The 20,867-nt window shown below is 35.5% G+C and overlaps 1 protein-coding gene across 8 annotated transcripts in view; it reads right to left on the bottom strand.

Annotated features, from left to right (window-relative positions):
• Positions 1-20,867, bottom strand: part of SOX5 (SRY-box transcription factor 5) — a 972,837-nt gene that overhangs the window by 338,848 nt on the left and 613,122 nt on the right. For 6 of the 8 annotated variants that reach the window (XM_070410551.1, XM_070410552.1, XM_070410553.1 and 3 more), the window contains one exon: positions 4,202-4,433. In XM_070410551.1, the coding sequence (XP_070266652.1) occupies positions 4,202-4,432 (231 nt within the window). In that variant the 5' untranslated portion in view covers position 4,433. The remainder of the gene's footprint in view (positions 1-4,201; positions 4,434-20,867) is intronic. The other 2 variants (XM_070410555.1, XM_070410556.1) reach the window with 1 other exon arrangement.

Genomic DNA, 20,867 nt, shown 5'->3' with positions numbered 1-20,867 from the left:
GAACAGGAACAAGACAGGGATGCCCACTCTCACCACTCCTGTTCAACATAGTACTGGAAGTATTAGCCATTGCAATTAGGCAAGAAGAAGGAATAAAAGGCATCCAAATTGGAAAAGAGGAAGTAAAACTGTCCTTATTTGCAGATGACATGATATTATACATACAAAACCCTAGAGACTCCATCAAAAAGCTACTAGACTTAATACATGAATTTGGCAATGTAGCAGGATACAAAATTAACCCCAAGAAATCTGAGGCATTTCTATACACCAACAGTGAACTTTCAGAAAGGGAGATCAGAAAAACAATCCCATTTACCATCGCACCAAAAAAATTAAGATACCTAGGAATAAACTTAACTAAAGAGGTTAAAGACCTCTACTCAGAAAACTACAGGACGTTGAAAAAAGAGATAGAGGAAGACATAAACAGATGGAAGAACATACCATGTTCTTGGATTGGTAGAATCAACATCATTAAAATGTCCATACTACCCAAAGCAATCTATACATTCAACGCACTTCCCATTAAAATACCAATGGCCTTCTTCAAAGATCTAGAACGAACTCTACAAAAAGAAGATAAACAATCCAATCAAAAAATGGGCAAAGGATCTAAATAGACACCTTTCAAAAGAGGACATTCAGAAAGCCAAGAGACATATGAAAACATGCTCAAAGTCACTAATCATCCGAGAGATGCAAATCAAAACAACAATGAGGTACCATCTCACACCTGTCAGAATGGCCATCATCAACAAATCAACAAACGACAAGTGCTGGAGAGGATGTGGAGAAAAAGGAACACTTGTGCACTGCTGGTGGGAATGCAGACTGGTGCAGCCACTATGGAAGGCAGTATGGAGGTTCCTCAAAAAATTGGAAATGGAACTCCCATTTGACCCTGTGATCCCACTACTAGGAATATATCCCAAGAAACCAGAAACACCTATCAGAAAGGATATATGCACCCAGATGTTCATAGCAGCACAATTCACCATAGCTAAGATCTGGAAACAGCCTAAGTGCCCATCAGTAGATGAATGGATTAGAAAACTGTGGTACATCTACACGATGGAATACTATGCTGCTGTTAAAAAGAAGGAACTCCTACCATTTGCAACATCATGGATGGAACTGGAGAGCATTATGCTAAGTGAAACAAGCCAGTCAATGAAGGAAAAATACCACATGATCTCACTCATTCATGGATAATAAAGACCATTACAAACTTTTGAACAATAATAGATACAGAGGCAGAGCTGCCTCAAACTGATTGTCAAACTGCAGTGGGAAGGCCAGAGAGAGTTGGGGGGCAGGAGGGAGGGGAGTAAGAGATCAACCGAAGGACTTGTATGCATGCATATAAGCATAACTAATGGACATAAGACACTGGGGGGTAAGGGAGGGTAGTGGTTTGTCAAGGGCGGGGGGGGGGGGAAAAGGATACTTATGTAATACCCTTTGTAATACTTTAAGAGGAAAATAAAAAAAAAAAAAAAAAAAAAAAAAAAAAAAAAAAAAAAAAAAAAGAGATGAAAAGGTGGTGGAATCAAGAAATGTTTGAGACAGAAACAAATTTTGAAATATATTAAGAGAAAACTATGAGTGTTGATGTCAGTAAAACTAAAGTCATTTGTATTCAAACTGTTTTAACTTCTAGAACAGCAGGTCTTAACCTATTTGGGTTACAGATCTACTTGAAAATCTGATGAAAACCATATTCCTACTCACATGTGTTCATACTCAGAAGTCTCCATTCATTTTCAGGAGATCCATATACCTTAGTTAAGAACGTCTGCTCTAGCCCAGCTGGTGTGGTTCAGTGTTTCAGCATTGACCTATGACCTAGGAGGCCATGGTTCAATTTCAGGTCAGGGCACATACCCAGGTTGTAAGCTCAATCCCCAGTAGGGGGTGTGTAGAAGGCAGCTGATCAATGATTCTGATCATTGATGTTTCTATATTTCCCTTTCCCTTTCTCTTTGAAATCAGTATATATATAAATTTTTTAAAGAACTTTTCCTCTAGAGGAAGTTGTTTAAGGAGAGGGTTGTATCCAATTGAAATCTATTTGCATAGTATTCAACAAACAATTTGATATAAAGTAGGCAGTTCATACTTTTTATTTAGTGGAACTAAATACTTCCATTACATACTGAATGGTTTCATTTTCCTATACATCCTGCATCACAGAATCCACTCCCCTAACTACAGTATGCAATTTAATATACTTTCTTATATCCACCCTTGAGTATACTTAAAGTAATCTTCCCTTTATCTTTGTGGTTTTCTTCCAGTCATCACTATTTATATCCACTCCTTCAAATCTGTGGTTATGTTTATGGTAGTATCACAGGGGACTCAAACCAAGAAGTACTCTCAATAGGGTATTTCCTGAGAGAGAGCAATGGTCACAAAATTGAGAGGAACATGGCTTTAGCAGTGATGCAAGGTCAAATGAAGAGTCCAACATCTTTACCTTGAACTGCACTGTGCTGTTTTCCCCCTTTCTTTTCCTAGTTTTACCTTTTTGAGGGGAAGCCAAAAGGTTGTATTCATTGTACATAAGTAACATAAACTCATAGTAGAGGGAGAAAGGGGAAATTATAGATAGCATGGTTTAACTTGCCAAATAAAAAAAAAATAATCAGAAAATAAAATATGCCTATGCTCTTGGAAAGAGCTTAAATGTGTGTAAGCATGGACTCCAAAGCTGGACAGCCTGGGTAAGCCTGGTAGTAGCTGTCCCACGTAGTAGCTGTTTATTTAACCTCTCTGAGCCCAGTTCCCTCACCTGTAAGATGGGATAAATAATAACACCTCATTGGAACACTGTGACAATTAAACGAGTTTACGTATGTAACATGCTTAAAATCTATAAAGTGCTAAGTGTTAGCTAAAACACTATTCTTGGTAAAAAAAACACACAAACAAACAAAAACAACAACAACAAACACACACACACACACACACACACACACACACACACACACAAAACGCTATATTGCAAATAGTTAAATAGCCAGAGAAATTTTTACCTGTAAGGCTTTCAAAATGCTGAATGAGAGTATTTAAACCTAATGTGACTATCAAAGATTGGTGTTTATTTCACAGCTATTAGAAGACACCTGATTCTTGCTGATTTAACTCCCCATAAAGTAACACAATCACATAAACAAGTGGACATATTTCAGTAACATGCACATTTATGATGTACAATAACTTCCTAGAGAAAGAAAAGTACTTAAACAGGATCAGAGCTGTCTTTAAAGATAGGAGAATGTGTGATGACACATTTTTGTGGTGGAATCTGGTTAAAGTGAATGGCACAATCATTCTTGAAGGCGGAGAGGAAGAGAGGGCACAGAAACGTGGCATCCACCCCAGCAGCCATGTTGTAAAGGTGAGGGTGGCTTTACTGGCAGCTAAGCGCCCTGTCGCCCTGCCAACTAGCTGATTCTCCGTATTGAAGTTCCTAAAAGCCTTATTTGTGTGTGTCTGCTGCTTAAGCTTCAGCCAAAGATGCTATGCTGCCTTCTTGCTTCTCATCCGTGAAACCACGGATTCCCAGTGATCCAGACCTCAGGCTGAGAGGCCCGATAAATTATCCTGAGTTTCAAATTCTGGAACAGGATGCACCAGGGAACTACTGAATTATCAAAACAACAACATGAACGGGACTGAATTAGAAATTGGTGTGGTCCCATTAGAAAACTATAGTCTCTATGAAATATATTCTTCTATAATACTTCCAGTACTTTAAGGAATACTGAAATCCAATCCAAGCAAAGCAAAAAATGGAAAGAAAAAACCCCGACAATGATTTATTATGGTGGAAGTCTTCAAACTATGTTGTAACTCTGGAAAAAACCTTTTATTAGAAATAGTATAACATCTAACTTTCCTGTTAATTGTAAATGTTACTTTAAAATTATTCTTATATTTACATGTTTTTTCCCCCCTCAAATTAAATTGTAAGTATCTCAAAATCAGAGTTCTGGAAAAACACAAAAAAAATAGCATATCTTTTACTCCTTACTGAAATCAATTTACTTAGAATTCAAAGATGTTGGGAGTGAATCTTGTGTATGGCTATTAAGCAGATGACAGTTATAAAGCAAAGGACTGAAGCCAAACTATTAGAAGACTGAACTGGTCAAAAAGTGAGTGTAGGCACAATAGACCTTGAGAAACCTACCATTGTATTGTGCTGGGAAGTGGGAGTGCTATGGCCACAAGTCTCTGGCGTCAGCAGAGAAACTGGCTGAAATTCCTCAGAGTGAGGCTTGTTGGGAAAACTCACATGCAAGGGAAGGTGAAAGGCTGGGAGCCCGTCACTCTCCTCTTCTTCCACTTTCTGTCTGCTTGTCACCATGGCTACCTCTCCATCTGCTTCCCCATACGGAGAGGCTGGTCGCTTGGAAGACATCCTGGAAGGAACAAAAGAGGAGAAAATAATGAAACCTCCACATAAATCCTTAATGCTGTCATTGTGTGGTTAGGGGCCATTGTAACAGAAATGCCTTTTTGTGCTGGCAGAGAGCAGGAAACCATCCAAATACCACTGCAAAGCACACACAGTCAGAAACAATGGCCAAGCAGGTAGCAACAGAACAGTGCTTGTTTGTTGTGAGAATAATACACTAATATAGCACTCCCTTGTATTCTGGCTTCTTAAACAAGAGAATTCACCTAAGAATACTGCATAATGAAAGACCATTCCATTTTAAAGAAAAATACCCATCTAGTTTTACACCCTGATAGACCTTATTGAAAACAGAACGTCTATGTTTATGAATAGCAAAATAGCAAATATGGTTGGGAGTTAAAAGAAGAGAAATAGCTAAAATTTAGTTCATAAAAATAAACAAAATAAATAAATGATTGCCATTATAAAATGTGCATTTTATTAAAAGATCATTGTGAAATATAGAGACATTGGTTATATGTAAACCTCAGAACACATGACAAAAAGTTTGACATTTGTTTAAAGCTTAAGAATTGAATAAATTTTAAAATCACTATTAATCTTGAAACAATTGAGAATTTTCCTTTCCTCAACTGCTAAATCACCCAATGTAGGCATTTATTTCTACTATCTAATTTGCAAAATATAAAAGAGATGAGGATATAAAAATATTTCAATTTTATTTCCAAAATTCTATGTAAGATTTAGATATGGTTTATCAGAATAATTAACTCCTTAGATACCTAAGTAAAAGGAAAACAAATCAAATATGGATGTTTTGTTTGACTAAGCTGATGTCTATTTGACAATGCACTTAGATAAATTAAACATTTTTTGTACATACATCTGATGGGGAACATAATCTGAGGTTAAAAATATGTACAGATATTTTTAGTTAAATAGAGTTCTTTTTTCTTTCGTTAAAAGTTTTAGTACACAGACATATATATAGTTAAAATTTTTAATAAAAAATAAACTCTATTTATCACTTGATATGACCTTGAAAAAGCTGTATGTTTTGTTCAACAAGGAGTGTTTACAGAAACATCTATTCTCATCCAGACTAGTGGGATAGGAGGCAGGGTATTAACTACTGGCAACACCACTTCCTTCATATATATCACTGGTTTTTAAATTTAAAATATAATACTAAAAGAGATGCCACTATTCTTTCTTGAATAATACTCTTCTTAGTGTTAAAAGTTTCAAAAGAAAAGTATTCGAGTACAGCAGACCTTCTATTAAGAAATAATAGCACCGTAGAAAAAAATAAGGGCTTTGGAAACAGACAAACACTGATTCCAAATATTTACAAACAGTAAGACTTTAATCACGCCACCTCAATTTGCTCATCTCTAAAGTAAGATGTAATATCAAGTTGTAATGCTTTTTTGAGAATGAACTGTGAATAATACGAAAAATGACTTGTAGATCATTTAGCACAGACACTCAAAAAACAATAGCTGCTGTTTATTTTAAAAACTTCAAAACTACAGTATGACCCACACCCTTCTCAAAAACAAAACCATACAACTCCCAAAGGAGGAAAGCAGATTGCCTTCTAAGAGTTAAACTGTAAAATCAACATTAAATACAAAGGCTCCTAAAAGAGAAATGGTCCATGACCAGTTATCCTTGACAATAACACTGCATTAGCAAGCATTAAAGGAGACATGTGAATAGTTGGGGTCTTGATCAGTTGAAGAATAGAGTTGAGGAAATGCGGGTGGCTACCATGTAAACACTATCTAAAGTAGACTGAGCCAAGACATTTCAGGTATCTTGAACTATTCCTGATCTCATTACCAAGGTTGACTTCAAGTAGACTGGATACTCTAAGTATGGAGAAAGGAAATAAGGGGCTAGCGTTCACAGAATTAGAATAGTCTTAGTCTCATTGGCAACACTGTAACTATTGCCAAATTGGTATATTAAACTACACATAATAACTTTAAACATTAAGGATATTTAACTTCCACTGTTCCGGTTCCATTCTCTACAAGCAACATTCTGATTCCCATATTAAAAATGGGCTGACAGAACAGATTTAAAATATTTTAAGGTCTTTGTGATTTATCAGAATAAATCAATAAGGGAATTTTTAATTATTTCTTGGTTTCACATGCAGTTAGACATCAAGGATATTAGGCATTTATTACACTAGTACAAACCATAGTATTTTTGGTTAGTGTGGGCATTATCATTCTTGCTGGGATTACTAAATTGGTTTCTGGTGTCTATCTCCCTCTTAGGTCCAGTCTCCTACTGTCTAAAACCTCCAGACTATTGGCAAGAGCCAGCCTCTAGGTTATCAAAGCAGAAAGCTGGATTAACTGGCCTTTTCTAAGTTAACACACAACTCTATCACTTTCAGAAAGAATTACCCAAAAGGTAGGTCATTCTTTAATATAATTATTAACAATGATTATGAAAAGTGAAAGTCCAAAAGTAGACACTAGGCAGATAGTTATCACTACTCTTCTCAAAACTTTTAGTCATTTCAATGTCTAACTTATCTTTATGTACAGCTGGATAATCACTATATACAAATATTTATATTTACTTAAATATATAAAAATATATTTTAAAAATTCTATATAAATAGATATTCCTATGAAGCAAAAATTAGAAGGACTAAAGCAATAAACATGAAGGAGTCATGGTGCCATAAGGCAACTGATCCTGAAATACAACATATTTCATGTTTATTTCAATTCCATTTTCAGAGACTTATAGAATGTGCTTAATGTATTGGACTTGAGAGTATTTTTATACAATTCAGGTAAAAAGAATTCTTAAAGATTTTTCAATACAATAAAATGACTATAGTTATAGTTCAATAATAGGCTACTAAGTCAGAAAAATAAAATAAATAACAAATTATGTACAGAGATATCAATCTGCCAGCCACATTATTCATTTTTATTCTGACTTATATTAGTTCTAAAGAATATTGATAATAAAATTCCCAATAACTTTAGATTCCTAATTTGTTATCTACTAAAGTGTTTAATTTTGGACAGAGAAAAGCCTCAATAATTTCTAAAAGCCTTAACAAAGGAGCAGAAAATTCCATCTATTATCTATCCTGCAGCTTAAGCTACATGGCTGTGTTGCAGGGGAAGGATACTTGGGAACAATTTGAGGGTCTAGATTGGGGTATGCTCTGATATATATCCAGTAAGAGATGATTTCTGTGATTCCTAGGTGCTAGACTTACCAATGAACACAATTCAGCCTTCAAAGAAAATGACATGAGACAAATAATAATAATAATCCAGCGTGAAACTAACTGGTGGAGCTATGATGACATAATGATAACCTTTCACTCAGCTTTGTGTGTGGACAAGAAAATCTTTTTAAGTATATGTTTTTATTTATTTCAGAGAGGAAGGGAGAGGGAGAGAGAAAGATAGAAATATCAATGATAAGAGAGAATCATTGATTGGCTGCTTCCTGCATGCCCCACACTGGGAATTGAGCCTGCAATCTGGGCATATGCCCTGACCGGGAATTGAACCGTGACCTCCTGGTTCATAGGTCCATGTTCAACCACTGAGCCATACCAGCCGGGCAAGAAAATCTTCTTGAAAGAACTGATGTTTAATTCCAGAACTAAAGGGAATTGGAAATCATTAATAATTTACTGACCATTTCCTATGTGCAACATGTTTATTTAATAGGAATTAAAACATGTAATTCAGGTTCTTTACTTTTAAAAGTTTATTAATTTGTTGAGAAGATTTTAAATAAAGGGAGAAAAATAATGAAAGACAGTCCTAGTTAAGGATAAAATGGCATGATAGCCAAGCACCTGAGGGCTTCCTGAGGACCAGAAATCCTGGAATGCTTCAGGGAATGGTTGAGATAAATGGAGAGGAAATTTCATGTAGGAAGTAACGATCAAAGCAAAGATGCAGAGATACTTTTAGAAAGCGCGACATAAATTTAAGTTTCAGTCTTACTTTAATAAAAGGGCAGATGGAGGAATATGGACCAAATCCCACGTTACATGAATGGAATAGATAAGAAATAGTCAGGTCATGGTTCCATTCCTGGTCAGGGCACATGCCTGGGTTCTATCCCCAGGAGGAGGCGTGCAAGAGATAGCCAACCAATGATTCTCATCATTGATGTTTCTATCTCTCTCTCACTCTCCCTTGCTCTCTCTGAAATCAATAACACCGTATTAAAAAAAAAAAAAAGAAAAAGAAATAGCCTCCCTTGCAAGGAGCAACTTGCTTTTACAAGGAGTCGCTTTTCCTTTACCTGTCCTGTAGCAATGTGCACAATCAGGCTATTCTAATACATATCTGCAAGTAATTTTAAAACTTCTGGAGTCCTCTGCTATTGGCCAAAGGTTCTGTAAGTGCATTATAATCACTCTGTAGGCAGGATGTCCCCAATTGTATGCAGACACATGTAGCAACCTTAGAGTAGGGTAAAGGGTGAGACTGCAACAGAAAACTACTGCATGTTGGAATTATACAGAGAGGTTTAAAAATAGTGCTACCTGGGTCACACTCACTAACATTCTCATATTATTGTTTTCTGCGCACACACAGGGTATCAGAATTTTTCACAGCTTCCAAGTGATCTAATGCTCAGTCAAGTTTACAAATCATTTACCTTTGTCAGAATAATGCCTCTCACCTAGGATTTCCAAATCCCTAATCCGGGAAGTCTGTGAATATGTTACCTTACTGAGCAAAGAGAGGCTTTGCAGATGTGACTAATTTAAGTATTTTGAGATAAGGAGATTATTCTGGATATTCTGGGCAGGCCCAAAGTAGTCGTAAAGGTCTTTGCAGGAGGGCAAGGCAGGAAGATCACAGCCAGAGACAGAGATGAAAAGATATCATAAGATATTATACGGCTGGCTCTGAACATAGATGATGGGTCATACTAACCAATGTCACCCCAATACATCTAATTAGAAAAAAAATAAAATGGATGATGGGGCCATGAACCAAAGAATGTAGGTGGCCTCTGGCAGTTAGAAAAGGCAATGAAACAGATTTTTCCCCGGAGCCTGTGGAAGGAAGGAATCCTGCCAACACCATGATTGTAACACTCCTGACCTCCTGAACCATAAGTGAATACATTGGTATTGTTGAAGTCACAAACTTGTGATAACTTGTTACAACAGCAACAGGAAATTAATATACCACTTACTTAAACATATCTCTTTCAAAGTCTTGTTTTTGTGTGTTGTTGTGTTTTGTTTTGTTTTGTTTTTCAATCTAAAATCCTCCCACCTCAGATATACACTTGCCCATCCCTCACTTTAGTTTTCTATCCCAACACCATTTCCCAGAAAGGCCTCCCTTGCTTACTCCCCCTAAACCAGCACCTCCTCCTCCCTCTATTGCTCTTTACTTTCTGCTCTGCTCATAGCATTTACCATCATGTGACAAATTTCATATTTATTTCTGTGTTTATTATCTGTATCTCCCACTATAAGATACAAGAGGGCGGACTTCATTTTGGTCACAGCTACTTACCCAGTACTTAGAATCGTTTCTGAAAATAGTAGTGTTTAAATAAATTTCTGTTACATGAAAGCTACTAACTAAAACCAGCAACTCTCTTACTCTTTTCTATGAATGGTTGTAAGGTCTAGTCTTACAGGACACGTATGTGTAGACAATGTCTTCATATTGTCAGAAAGAAGGAAATCAACTCAGTCATACAGTGTCCTTTTAAATAGTTTCCATGTAAATGAATGAATGGGTAAAACCCAGTTTAATTCGATTTTTAAAGAACTTGTGAAAAAAATCCAATTGTTCTTTTTAAAACATGTAAGTAAAAGATTATAAAAGTGAAGTAGCTTTATAAAAAAAAACCTATATAATTGATTATTAATAAACCTATTATTGAGGAATCATCTACCTACTGCTTTGATCTTAAATCTGTCTGCTTAGGGTATGTTCTTTGCTCTAATTATTTTGGAAATTGATTTGTTATTGGAACAAACAAAAAATGGAAGACTCAGGATAGGAGTCGCTTTCCTTATATAATATTTTCTCTTTGAAGTTTCTTTCTTTCTCTACATTTTTTTTTTAAGCTTTGACTGGTTAATTCAGAGATAAAGTCCTAGGAAGCAGTGCCTTCTACTGGTTATTCTTTTGCCATAATATTTATTTTATGGTAGTTGGTATAACAACTTGAAAAAATAAATACCTATAAAGGACAAACTCAAACTCTAGCTGTTCTACAAAGCCTTACTTTCCCACCAGGGTTGAAGCAACTTCAGCCCACCTCAAGCTACATCAACTCTTGTTAGTAGTCCTCAAGAAAAATTTAACATCAGTATGACCTGTGACATTTATTCAATAGTTTATTTTTTTCTTTTTCTACTTATTATCATATACAGTATCTAAAGCTAAACACAAGCACTTGGAAAGCAAGAATGTCCTATTTAATTCCTTAAATTTCCCATGGCACTTAGACTGTCTTGCATATAATAAGATTTTGGTGATTACAGGTCTATTTCTTTTTACCATTTCACCTGTTGTTTTTTTCTCAAAAACAGATGAACACTAAGGATATAACTACCTATATGATACATGTCTTTCCAATTGCTCTGCATTACCCCCTTAATAGCCTAATACTCTATGCTGAATGAGATACAATTAATTATATGGAGCACGATTCCTAGCAAGTGGTTGGCATTCAATGTATTTTTCTATAAATAAATGAATTGAAGGAGTGTCTACTTTGTGTCAGGCAAATTAACTTTGTGTTATGGGGACACAGGAAATTTAGATATGAAGACCCTTCTGGTTTACCCTTAATGCAGTATAGTTTGGATGAAAATAGACATATACCCCACTCATCCATTCATTAATTATTGGAAAATTTTTATTGAAAGGCTATCTTGTGCATTTAGATAGTGACATAATTAAAAAATCAATAAAGAGTATTTTAAGATAAATTACTTTTTAAAATAAATGTTAGGAGTATAATAGATACTGTCTTGCTCAAATAATCAGAGAAATGCTTACTATAAATTATGAGAATTCAACTGGGTAATAAAAGATGGATTATATGCCGACAGAGAAGAAAGAAAGATTCCAGACAAGAGAAATGACAACAGCAAATTAAAGAAACTTAAAGAATGCTTTGGGATAGTGAGTAGAATAATTTGGTTAAAGCAGTAGATTCTAAGAGGAGTAAATGAAACTAAGAATGAAAGGTAGAACATGATCATGATTCTAACCATAACCCTAACCCTTAAATCCTACCAATTTTGAATGTCTAAACAAAAATTTGAAATTGACACTGAGGCAGGGGAAACTGGTGATGGTTTGTGAGTCACACATTGACATAATCAAAATCATAGTTTAGGAAGACAATCCCCCAGAAGTTAGTAATTGATAAACAGTTTACAGTAGGAAGTAGAGATAGAGAACAAGAGGGTGATATACTTCAAAGATAGATTACTTGAATGTATAGTTTAGAAAATACTGCTATTAAGATAATTATATAAATTAGAAAGAATGGCCATTTTGGAGGGAAATGTGAAATTCAGTTTAGAAATAAACATTTGTTGAATGCAGGATAAAAAAAAAAAGAAAAAGCACATAATCAGAAAATATGGGACTTCTGTGGAAGTAACTAAGGCCATGCAGTGTTTAAACACAAAATTAAAGAGTTAGCCTATAAACATAATTATTTATCACTGACATGTTCCCTAATGCTCCGAGTCAGTATTTTCATTATTCTTGTTTTATAAAAGAGAAGACTGAGTCATAAAATGGTTAAATACCTTTTGTTACACTACTAGTTCTGTGCACTATCAGAGACAGCAGTTAAGAACAGAATTGTCTTTCCAAGGGAAAAATAAGTAGAAAACAGAGAAGAGGGGGAGCATAATCTGAATCTTACAGTCCATCCTAGTTTGGGAGACCAGTGCATAAAAAGGACTGAACAAAGAAGAGAGATAAAGAGATGTCAGTGATAAGAAAATTAGCTAGTTCTTCTGTTAACAATTCTACAACACTAAATGTTCTGAATAAGAACTATTAAAATTCTGGATCATGTCATTTATTTAATTTATAACTTCCATTAAATGCTCTCCTAAATGTCTATTTTAAATATTCACTCTCTCATGTTAAATTTTAAGCATAACAGAACACTTTTACAATGACTGCAAATATTTGAATTTATATACCTCCTTATGAGAACAATGAATATGAGATATTACAAAATAAAATAATAATTGGCAATCCTTCATACCCAAGGATTATACTATTTTTTTTTTAGAAGTTATGTGACTCAAATTTTTTTAGCAACAGGACTATTTGTTCGGGACACTTACATTTACTCATCTGGCTCCTTTTGTAATTAATGTTGATGTGGGAAGGCTAATCAAGATTAGGAATGAGCCTGGCCAGAATGGCTCAGTGGTTGAACACTGACCTATGAAGCAGGAGGTCACAGCTCCATTCCTGGTCAGGGCACATGCCTAGTTGTGACTCGATCCCCAGTGTGGGGCTTGCTGGAGGCAGCCAATCAGTGATTCTCTCTCATTATTGATGTTTCTATCTCTCTCTCTCTCTCCATCTCCCTCCTTCTCTGAAATAAATTTAAAAGTTTAGGAATGAATTGCTACTTTTTATCAAAGATATTTTCACAATAGAATGTTACCTATTCAATATGGGAAATCAACAGAGATATTTAGCATATATGGACAGGTTTTGATTCAAATGAATGAAACAGCTAATTCTTCTAAGTGATTTATTAACAAAGAATTTCACAAATTTAGCCTATCATTTTATTTAAAAACTAGAGGCCTGGTGCACAAAATTCATACATTCAGGGCGGCCCTCAGCCTCCTAGCCTGTGCCCTCTCACAGTTCGGGAGCCTTCAGTGGATATCTGACTGATGGCTTAGGCCTGCTCGCCAGCCACCGCAGCTGCTGCGCTCACCAGCTATGAGCCCAGCTCAGGGCTTCTGGCTGAGCAGTGCTCCCCCTGTGGGAACGCACTGACCACCAGGGGGCAGCTCCTGTGTTGAGTGTCACCTGGTTGTCAGTGTGCTTCATAGCGACCAGTCATTCCGCCATTTGGTCGATTTGCATATTAGCCTTTTATTATATAGAATATCAGTTTCATTACCCTTATCCATGAACTTCAATTATTAGACATATCTTATGGTTTGTTCTTTTTCTTTATAACATGTTTTGACTTCATTTTCCTACAGGTTCCAACTCAGTTTTGTGTTGCCCTGAGAACATTCCATATGTATTTTATAACCACCCCTGTCATATATAATATTCTGAAGCCTTTAAATAGAAAATTGTTTTGTGGTAAATATGTAGTCTTAACATTTTTAGTTTTTTTTCTCTAAATCCTCTTTGTCATCAATTTCTGATATAGAATATGTCAATCTCTGTACTTTTTTACATTGTTGCTTCCCACATACAATAACCTCATTCATTATATTGTTATTTAGAGGTTTGATCAAGTTCATCAGATCCTGGCATAAACTATAAATTGAAGTAGAAACACAGATTTCATGAAATATAAAAACAGACAACACAGAATAATACATAAGATTGGACTCCCTTTTCATCCTTACTACTAGTATACATTTCACCAGAGAAGACACTTATTTCTATTAGCATTTATAAACAAAACTACCAGAACATTAAAGTCTAAAAGTAAAAGCAATTTTTGCACCACTGCTCCTTAAGAAGAAATGTATCATTTTGTTCTGAAATAAATTTGAATTTAATAAAAAGTGTAATCAATATTACAAAAGTTTAAACTACATTTAAAACTGTGTTCATTACAATGTAGTCACCCAGTGCTTTCACCTTTACCAAGGCTGTTCCTGTGTTTACCTCATCATATGCTTAGTGTATGAGATGTTCTGTATATTGAGGTCCAGTAGTTCATTACTATTCCTTTTCTCTGATAAGAATGGCATCACTTTTAACTTGTACACCACCTTTTTGTCTTCCTATTTACTAGCATCTCTGTTCTTACCAAATAGATTTCCCCAGCCTTGTCCCAACCACCAAAGAGTCAGGAAAGAAGGGGAGTATTAAAAAGAGGGGGCGGGGTGCTCTAACCGGTTTGGCTCAGTGGATAGAGCGTCGGCCTGTGGACTGAAGGGTCCCAGGTTCGATTTCGGTCAAGGGCACGTACCTTGGTTGCGGGCACATCCCCAGTAGAGGGTGTGCAGGAGGCAGCTGATCTCTCATTGATGTTTCTAACTCTCTATCCCTCTCTCTTCCTCTCTGTAAAAAATCAATAAAATATATTTTTAAAAAAGAGGGGGGGGAAAGAGGTGCAGGGTTCTCCAAAGAATGTGTAGAAAATACAATGAAAAACATTTGGAAGTTACATAGAGATAAGGAAAGAATCAGAAAGAAAACACAATTCTGTTAGTACCTAAAGGACATGAGTGCTGCTTTATTAGTTGGATACAGAATATTTCAGAAGTGCTTGAATTAACATAAATGCTATGCAATAAAATTGAATTTATAATGTCCATGTGTTTTTATTTTCTAAACAGGGGAGACAACAATTCAGAGTTCAAAATGTTATTCCTTTATACTTTCTTCTCTTACTGTTTCACTAGTAATTATAAATTATTCAAATTCAGTCCAAAGTTAGGACATGTGTTATTAGATGAAGAGCCCAAGAAACTTTTATAAATAAGAAGATTGCTTTATTATGAGTAACCTAACAGCTGGGCTCTGGAGCCCAAACTGACCTAAATGAATGTAGCTGCCAGCTAAAAACTGTTCGTCTGCATGCTTTATTGTATTCTTAAAAAATTAATCCACACTTACTAAAGGCCTACGACAATAGTATTCCTGATATATAAAAAGGTATAAATTATACATTTAATTGTAATTAAATTCTACTGTACTCATCCCACTGTGTTCTACTAGCTCAGTGGTTCTCAACCTTCCTAATGCCACGACCCTTTAATACAGTTCCTCATGTTGTGGTGACCCCCAACCATAAAATTATTTTCGTTGCTACTTTATAACTGTAATTTTGCTACTGTTATGAATCGTAATGTAAATATCTGATATGCAGGATGTGTTTTCATTGTTACAAATTGAACATAATTAAAGCATAGTGATTAATCACAAAAACAATATGTAATTATATATGTGTTTTCTGATGGTCTTAGGCGACCCCTGTGAAAGGGTCGTTCGACCCCCAAAGGGGTTGCTACCCACAGGTTGAGAACCGCTGTACTAGCTAGAAAAGATTGAGCTCATTATGAGTCTGACAAGCTGAAGGAAAACTGGTTAGGGCACCTTCCATGACTGGTGACCACAAAGTCACTTTCATAAAGAGAAGAGCTAGCAAATGTTTTTATGGAATTTTTTTGAAAAAAAAATTATTAGAAATTGCCTCAGGATTTACAATACAAGACTATGGCAATAAGCACTCATTACTAAAAAAAAAACAAAACAAAAAACCACCTATCTTTAGTTGACTCATTTAATAATTTTTATAATTTTTTATTTCCTTATCTCAAAACATCTATACTTGAATTATTCGTTTCATCACATAATATTTTAAATCATCAAATGCACTAAACTTCAATCAGATCTATGTATAGAAAACAAAATAGAAATCATTAAACTTTTAAATATTGAAGAGAAATTTATTGTAAGCTGTAAGTAAATGACTAAATGCATGAGTTAGGAAGAAAATCAAAATCATAAAGACTAATTTGCTGCTAATTATTTAATTCCTATATTGTTATATACCTGTCATTAATTAGAAACCCAAAGAATGTTTAAACTTCAGCCATCCACAGGCTAAAAATGTCAAAGTCCTTTTGTTCTGATTACTTATAAATTACTTTGCATGATCTAGCATTAAGATTTGTGGTTCTAAAAACTCGTCATTATAGTTAGAGAGGGTATGCTTTTTAAGGAAATAAAAAGCTTTTTCCATTTGAGCATGGGTTTTGCCTTTCTGACAGCTCTAAGTCCACAGGATGTGGAGGGATGATTTAAATTTTACATCAAAATTGTGACTGCACTAGACTTTTTTCTCCCTTCTCAAGGGAGGCATTGTTCTTGCCTTTCCATAACCAGGCGTGACAGCGCCAGACTGGAGTCATACGGCTGGTCTCTGAGTCAGCGTGAAAGTGCTCACCTCCTGAGTTTCCCCAGATGCTCGGCCCCTTGTAAGTCTGAAAGCTGAGCACTGAGTAGCCACATACTCCATTCCTGGGACAGATAGAGAACTGGAGGGGAACATCTAGTGATTAGCAAAAACTGTCTCTCCCAGGACATGCTGTACAACTCTATTCATAACAATAAGAAGAAACAGCAAAAACAAAAACCTATGGGTTTACTATGAGCGCCATTTAATTAAACCAAAAGTTGGGACAAATATTTTTAATATGTAATTGTGTGCTTCTGATTTAAAGAAATAAAGTTTAAAAATCAGAAGCCTTTTGGATTTTTCTCAGACATGTGGTTGCCACATGTATAAATTTCAGGTTATAGACAACTGGTTAGAATAGTGAAAGAATAGTGTATGAAATGCATATCTAGTCTCAAGATCTCTACAAAGGTAATTTTAAAAACTGTCTGTAGACTCCTTGTAAAGGGATAATCTTTACTGCTCTCTATCAGAATAACTGCCAACTGCAGGTGCCTTAGGTATATATGTAACACTTTGTGTGTGCATGAGAGAGAGAGAGAGAGAGAGAGAGAGAAGAAAGAGGAGGAGGAGGAAGAGAAGGAGGAGGAGGAGGAGACAGAGAAGACTTTTACTGCATAATGATATGTTAAGGGGAATTAATATTCTTTTTTACGGAACCTCTCAATTAAGAATTGGACAGCACCACTTTAATTTAATCCTAATTATATGCTAACAAGTTTTATTCGCTATAAAATTCAAACTATTAAAATTTTTGCATATTTTAAAGGAAAAAAATAAAGAAGTAAAAACAAACTCCTTACAATTTGTTAACCCATAAAAAAACAAACATAAAGGAAATATAAATAACTATTACTACTATCATAGTAATAGTCGTAGTACTAACCTGTAATATTTCTTTCTAAAATAATGCCAATCAATGTTTTTCATGTTGTCCTCATGAGGATATATGCATGTTTACATATGTGCATATGTTCACATACACATGGACATATTTGTAATAACCTATAAAATAGTTCACCATTTTCCTCATATTCTCAGTGAAATAAAATAGATTTCCGTTTATAAACATCACTGGTCAGGTGAGGTGCATATTTTTTTAAAAATTCCGTTTTAAGCAGGAGAGGATATCTATTTAGGTTTAATGATATTGACCCCTCTGTAAAAATATTATTTCACTTATTTTAGTGACTTTGTCATTTTGACTCTCCCAGGAGACTCTCCCTTTGGCAGAACTGCAAATAAGATATAAAATTTTATCTTCCAAAATACCCTTAAGTACTTATTTGACGCCTCCCTCCCTGTCTCCTCATCTGAGCATCCTCTGAAAAGCCCACCCCCACACTCTTGCTCTCTCTCCCTTCTCACATTACTGGCTAAGTCTAAATAAATAGCAAATTGTTCCATAATCAAAAGTGACTTATTCTTAGCATGGTGTACGTCTTGAAATAAAATCTGTGGCATGTTTAATTTATTTAGGATCTAATAATGATGACAAAAATAATTAAGTAACCAGCCTTGTTTTAATTTCTTTTGTTTTCAAAGGTCATTGTGAAATCAAGCAAGTTAAGCCTTCAAAAGCAAACCTCTAGAGAACGGTGTGCTGTTTTTTTGTTTTGTTTGTTTTGTTTTTTTCTTTACTTTTCCCCTAACAGAAATGAGAAATGAGGCTCACAACCAAAAAAAAGTACTCAGCATCACCATCAGATTTGTTGAGAATGACTGAGTAATGCAATGAAGAAAAATATTATGACCCCTACCCTCTTCGGAATCCAAATAACCCCGACAAAGAAAAGTTTATATGCTGCTAACTTCTGGCAAAGTTAGGGGACTCTCTCTGACTTTCCAGTCCCATACAGACTTGGTTGCAGTCTGTTTCTACAACAGCTGCTGAAAAATGAACAAAGTAAAAATATTTATGTTATATTCAAAATAGACAGCAAAGAACATAAATACCGTGCACAAATCTTTCCTAGGACAACAGCTCTGATACGCCAGGTAGGCATCCTAGGCAAAGACGAATTTTCTGAACTTCCTGCCAAAATGAAGAATTTGCCACTATAATCGTGAAAAGTCCAAGAGTAAGGGTGCCGTGCCAACGACGATGAGCATCTATCACCCAAACTCCAAAACAGCGGGATGCAGCGATGGCTGATGTTATAAGAATGCTGAGCGTCTTCATTGGCTCCTTTCATGCCAAAGCCTCTTTGCTTGGATGAATATGAATTAAATCCATAAGCTTTCTTATTTTTGTAGCTTGACCTCTAAACTCATTTTACGTCTTAACTGTTTATCTTCTTCCCCCATTAATCTTTCTGGGTTTAGCACATTCCCTGTTGTTTTTAGAGGGGGGGGGGAGCTTTAAAAGCAGGGTTCATACTGCCACTGTGGACCAGTTTGGAATGTTAGTTCTTTTCTATAAATGGGTACGAACTGCTCAGTAGTAACTTGAAGGCTACCAGTTTCCTGCCTCTGAAATAAAAAAAAAAAATCAAAGGATATGGCAAATACTGTAAAGAAAAAAAATCATCAAACTCTTTTTTTTTTTTTTTTTTTTTTTTTTTTTTTTTAAATATATTTTATTGATTTTTTTACAGAGAGGAAGGGAGAGAGATAGAGAGTTAGAAACATCGATGACAGAGAAACATCGATCAGCTGCCTCCTGCACATCTCCTACTGGGGATGTGCCTGCAACCCAGGTACATGCCCTTGACCGGAATCGAACCCGGGACCCTTCAGTCCGCAGGCCGACGCTCTATCCACTGAGCCAAACCGGTTTTGGCAAACTCTTATGAAGGTATGACGTGTATAAAGATACAAAATGACACCAGTACAAGGTTTATACTAGAGTTCAAACCAGGCTAACCGTGATGTCACTATCAAATTTCCATTGAAAACATTATTTTTAAGTATGTCATATAGATAAACTTTTTGAAACAAATAGCTTTTTCTATTTGCTTTCTCTTTTCAATCAATTCTATGACTAAGCTCTCACAAAGTAGATGTTCTTTAAAACACCATATCACTTCAATAGAAATGTCTAATTTAATTGTCATTTCAGTCAGTAATATAGCTGAGTACTTTTCTCATTCTGTTCATTACAATATAGCTGATGAGAAAGTGTATTGGTTAACACAATCAGATTACCCATATCACCATCAAACCTGTACAAAACCCAAAAGTTTCAAAGCTCATCACTTTACAACTCCCTCAAAGAAAAACTAATCAGCCACAAGCAAGACTTTAAAGGTGGAATCTTGCACTCGACAGAGTGTTTACCATTTACTGCTTTATAGGTCCTCTGCCATATTTTCTGCTCTTATGTAGTATTTCCCCCAAAGCTTTACAAAGGCCCAGCTGTATAAACCAGCCCTGTCAAAGGACATGGTTAAGGGATGGATAAAACAGGGAGGGGTGTCTAACATGCTGACCACTGTCTGAGCTTATGAGGATAAAGGAGCCTTGATGGAGAAAAGTAATCATCCATTGCTATTTTTTTAAACCTCATTACCACATGCTAGAAATTTTTTTTCCACTACCCAAACACCCCCAATTCCGATCCCCCACAACTGAAAGGCCTTTGTGTTCCAAAGTAGACAGGGTTCTCCCCAACCTCCCATTCCCTTCTCTCTCTTTTTTGTTTTCTGTTTTTCTGCTGATGGCAAGTTTATGAAGGCATGAGCATTTAAAGACTTCTTAAAATACAGCTTTCCTCTCCATTAAACCATCCACACACAGTTCCCTGAAAACCTTTTTAATGGCTATATAAACTTATTAGCCATGAATAAACCAAACATAATCAACAGCTTTGGATGGCAAGATAGTTATTTCTGCTAAGGACTCCAGGAGAATATACATTCCTTTAAAAGATAATAAAACACATATAATTGAAGTAGAATGAGTGCTGGAATCAAGGGTATATACCTTACATTTTAAAGAATATGTTTCCCGTAGAATAAACATTTCAAAGAGAGCTGGCTACGTGCACACTCAGAGTAGCAACTGTGAGATGTGGTTCTGAAGTTTGAAGGAAAGTTTAGACTGAGTTAATTAATCCTTTCAAAACCTTCCTCTCATGTGTCCAAGAACATCAAACCATGGAGATGATTTTCCAGAGACTTAAATACGCATTTCCTATTTTCACGTTTGTCATTCTTACATACTACACTGACATTGTTTATAAAGGACGGAAGCCAAATTCCACACAAAGCGAGCTACCATAACTGCATGTACAGAGTCAGTG

The sequence above is a fragment of the Myotis yumanensis genome, unplaced genomic scaffold (assembly GCF_028538775.1).
Source record: "Myotis yumanensis isolate MYYU_CA2020_CCGP unplaced genomic scaffold, mMyoYum1.0.hap1 SCAF_3, whole genome shotgun sequence".
NCBI classification, from domain to species: Eukaryota; Metazoa; Chordata; class Mammalia; order Chiroptera; family Vespertilionidae; genus Myotis; species Myotis yumanensis.
Note: the sequence above shows the minus strand (reverse complement) of the source record. Positions and strands in the feature narration are given on the sequence as shown.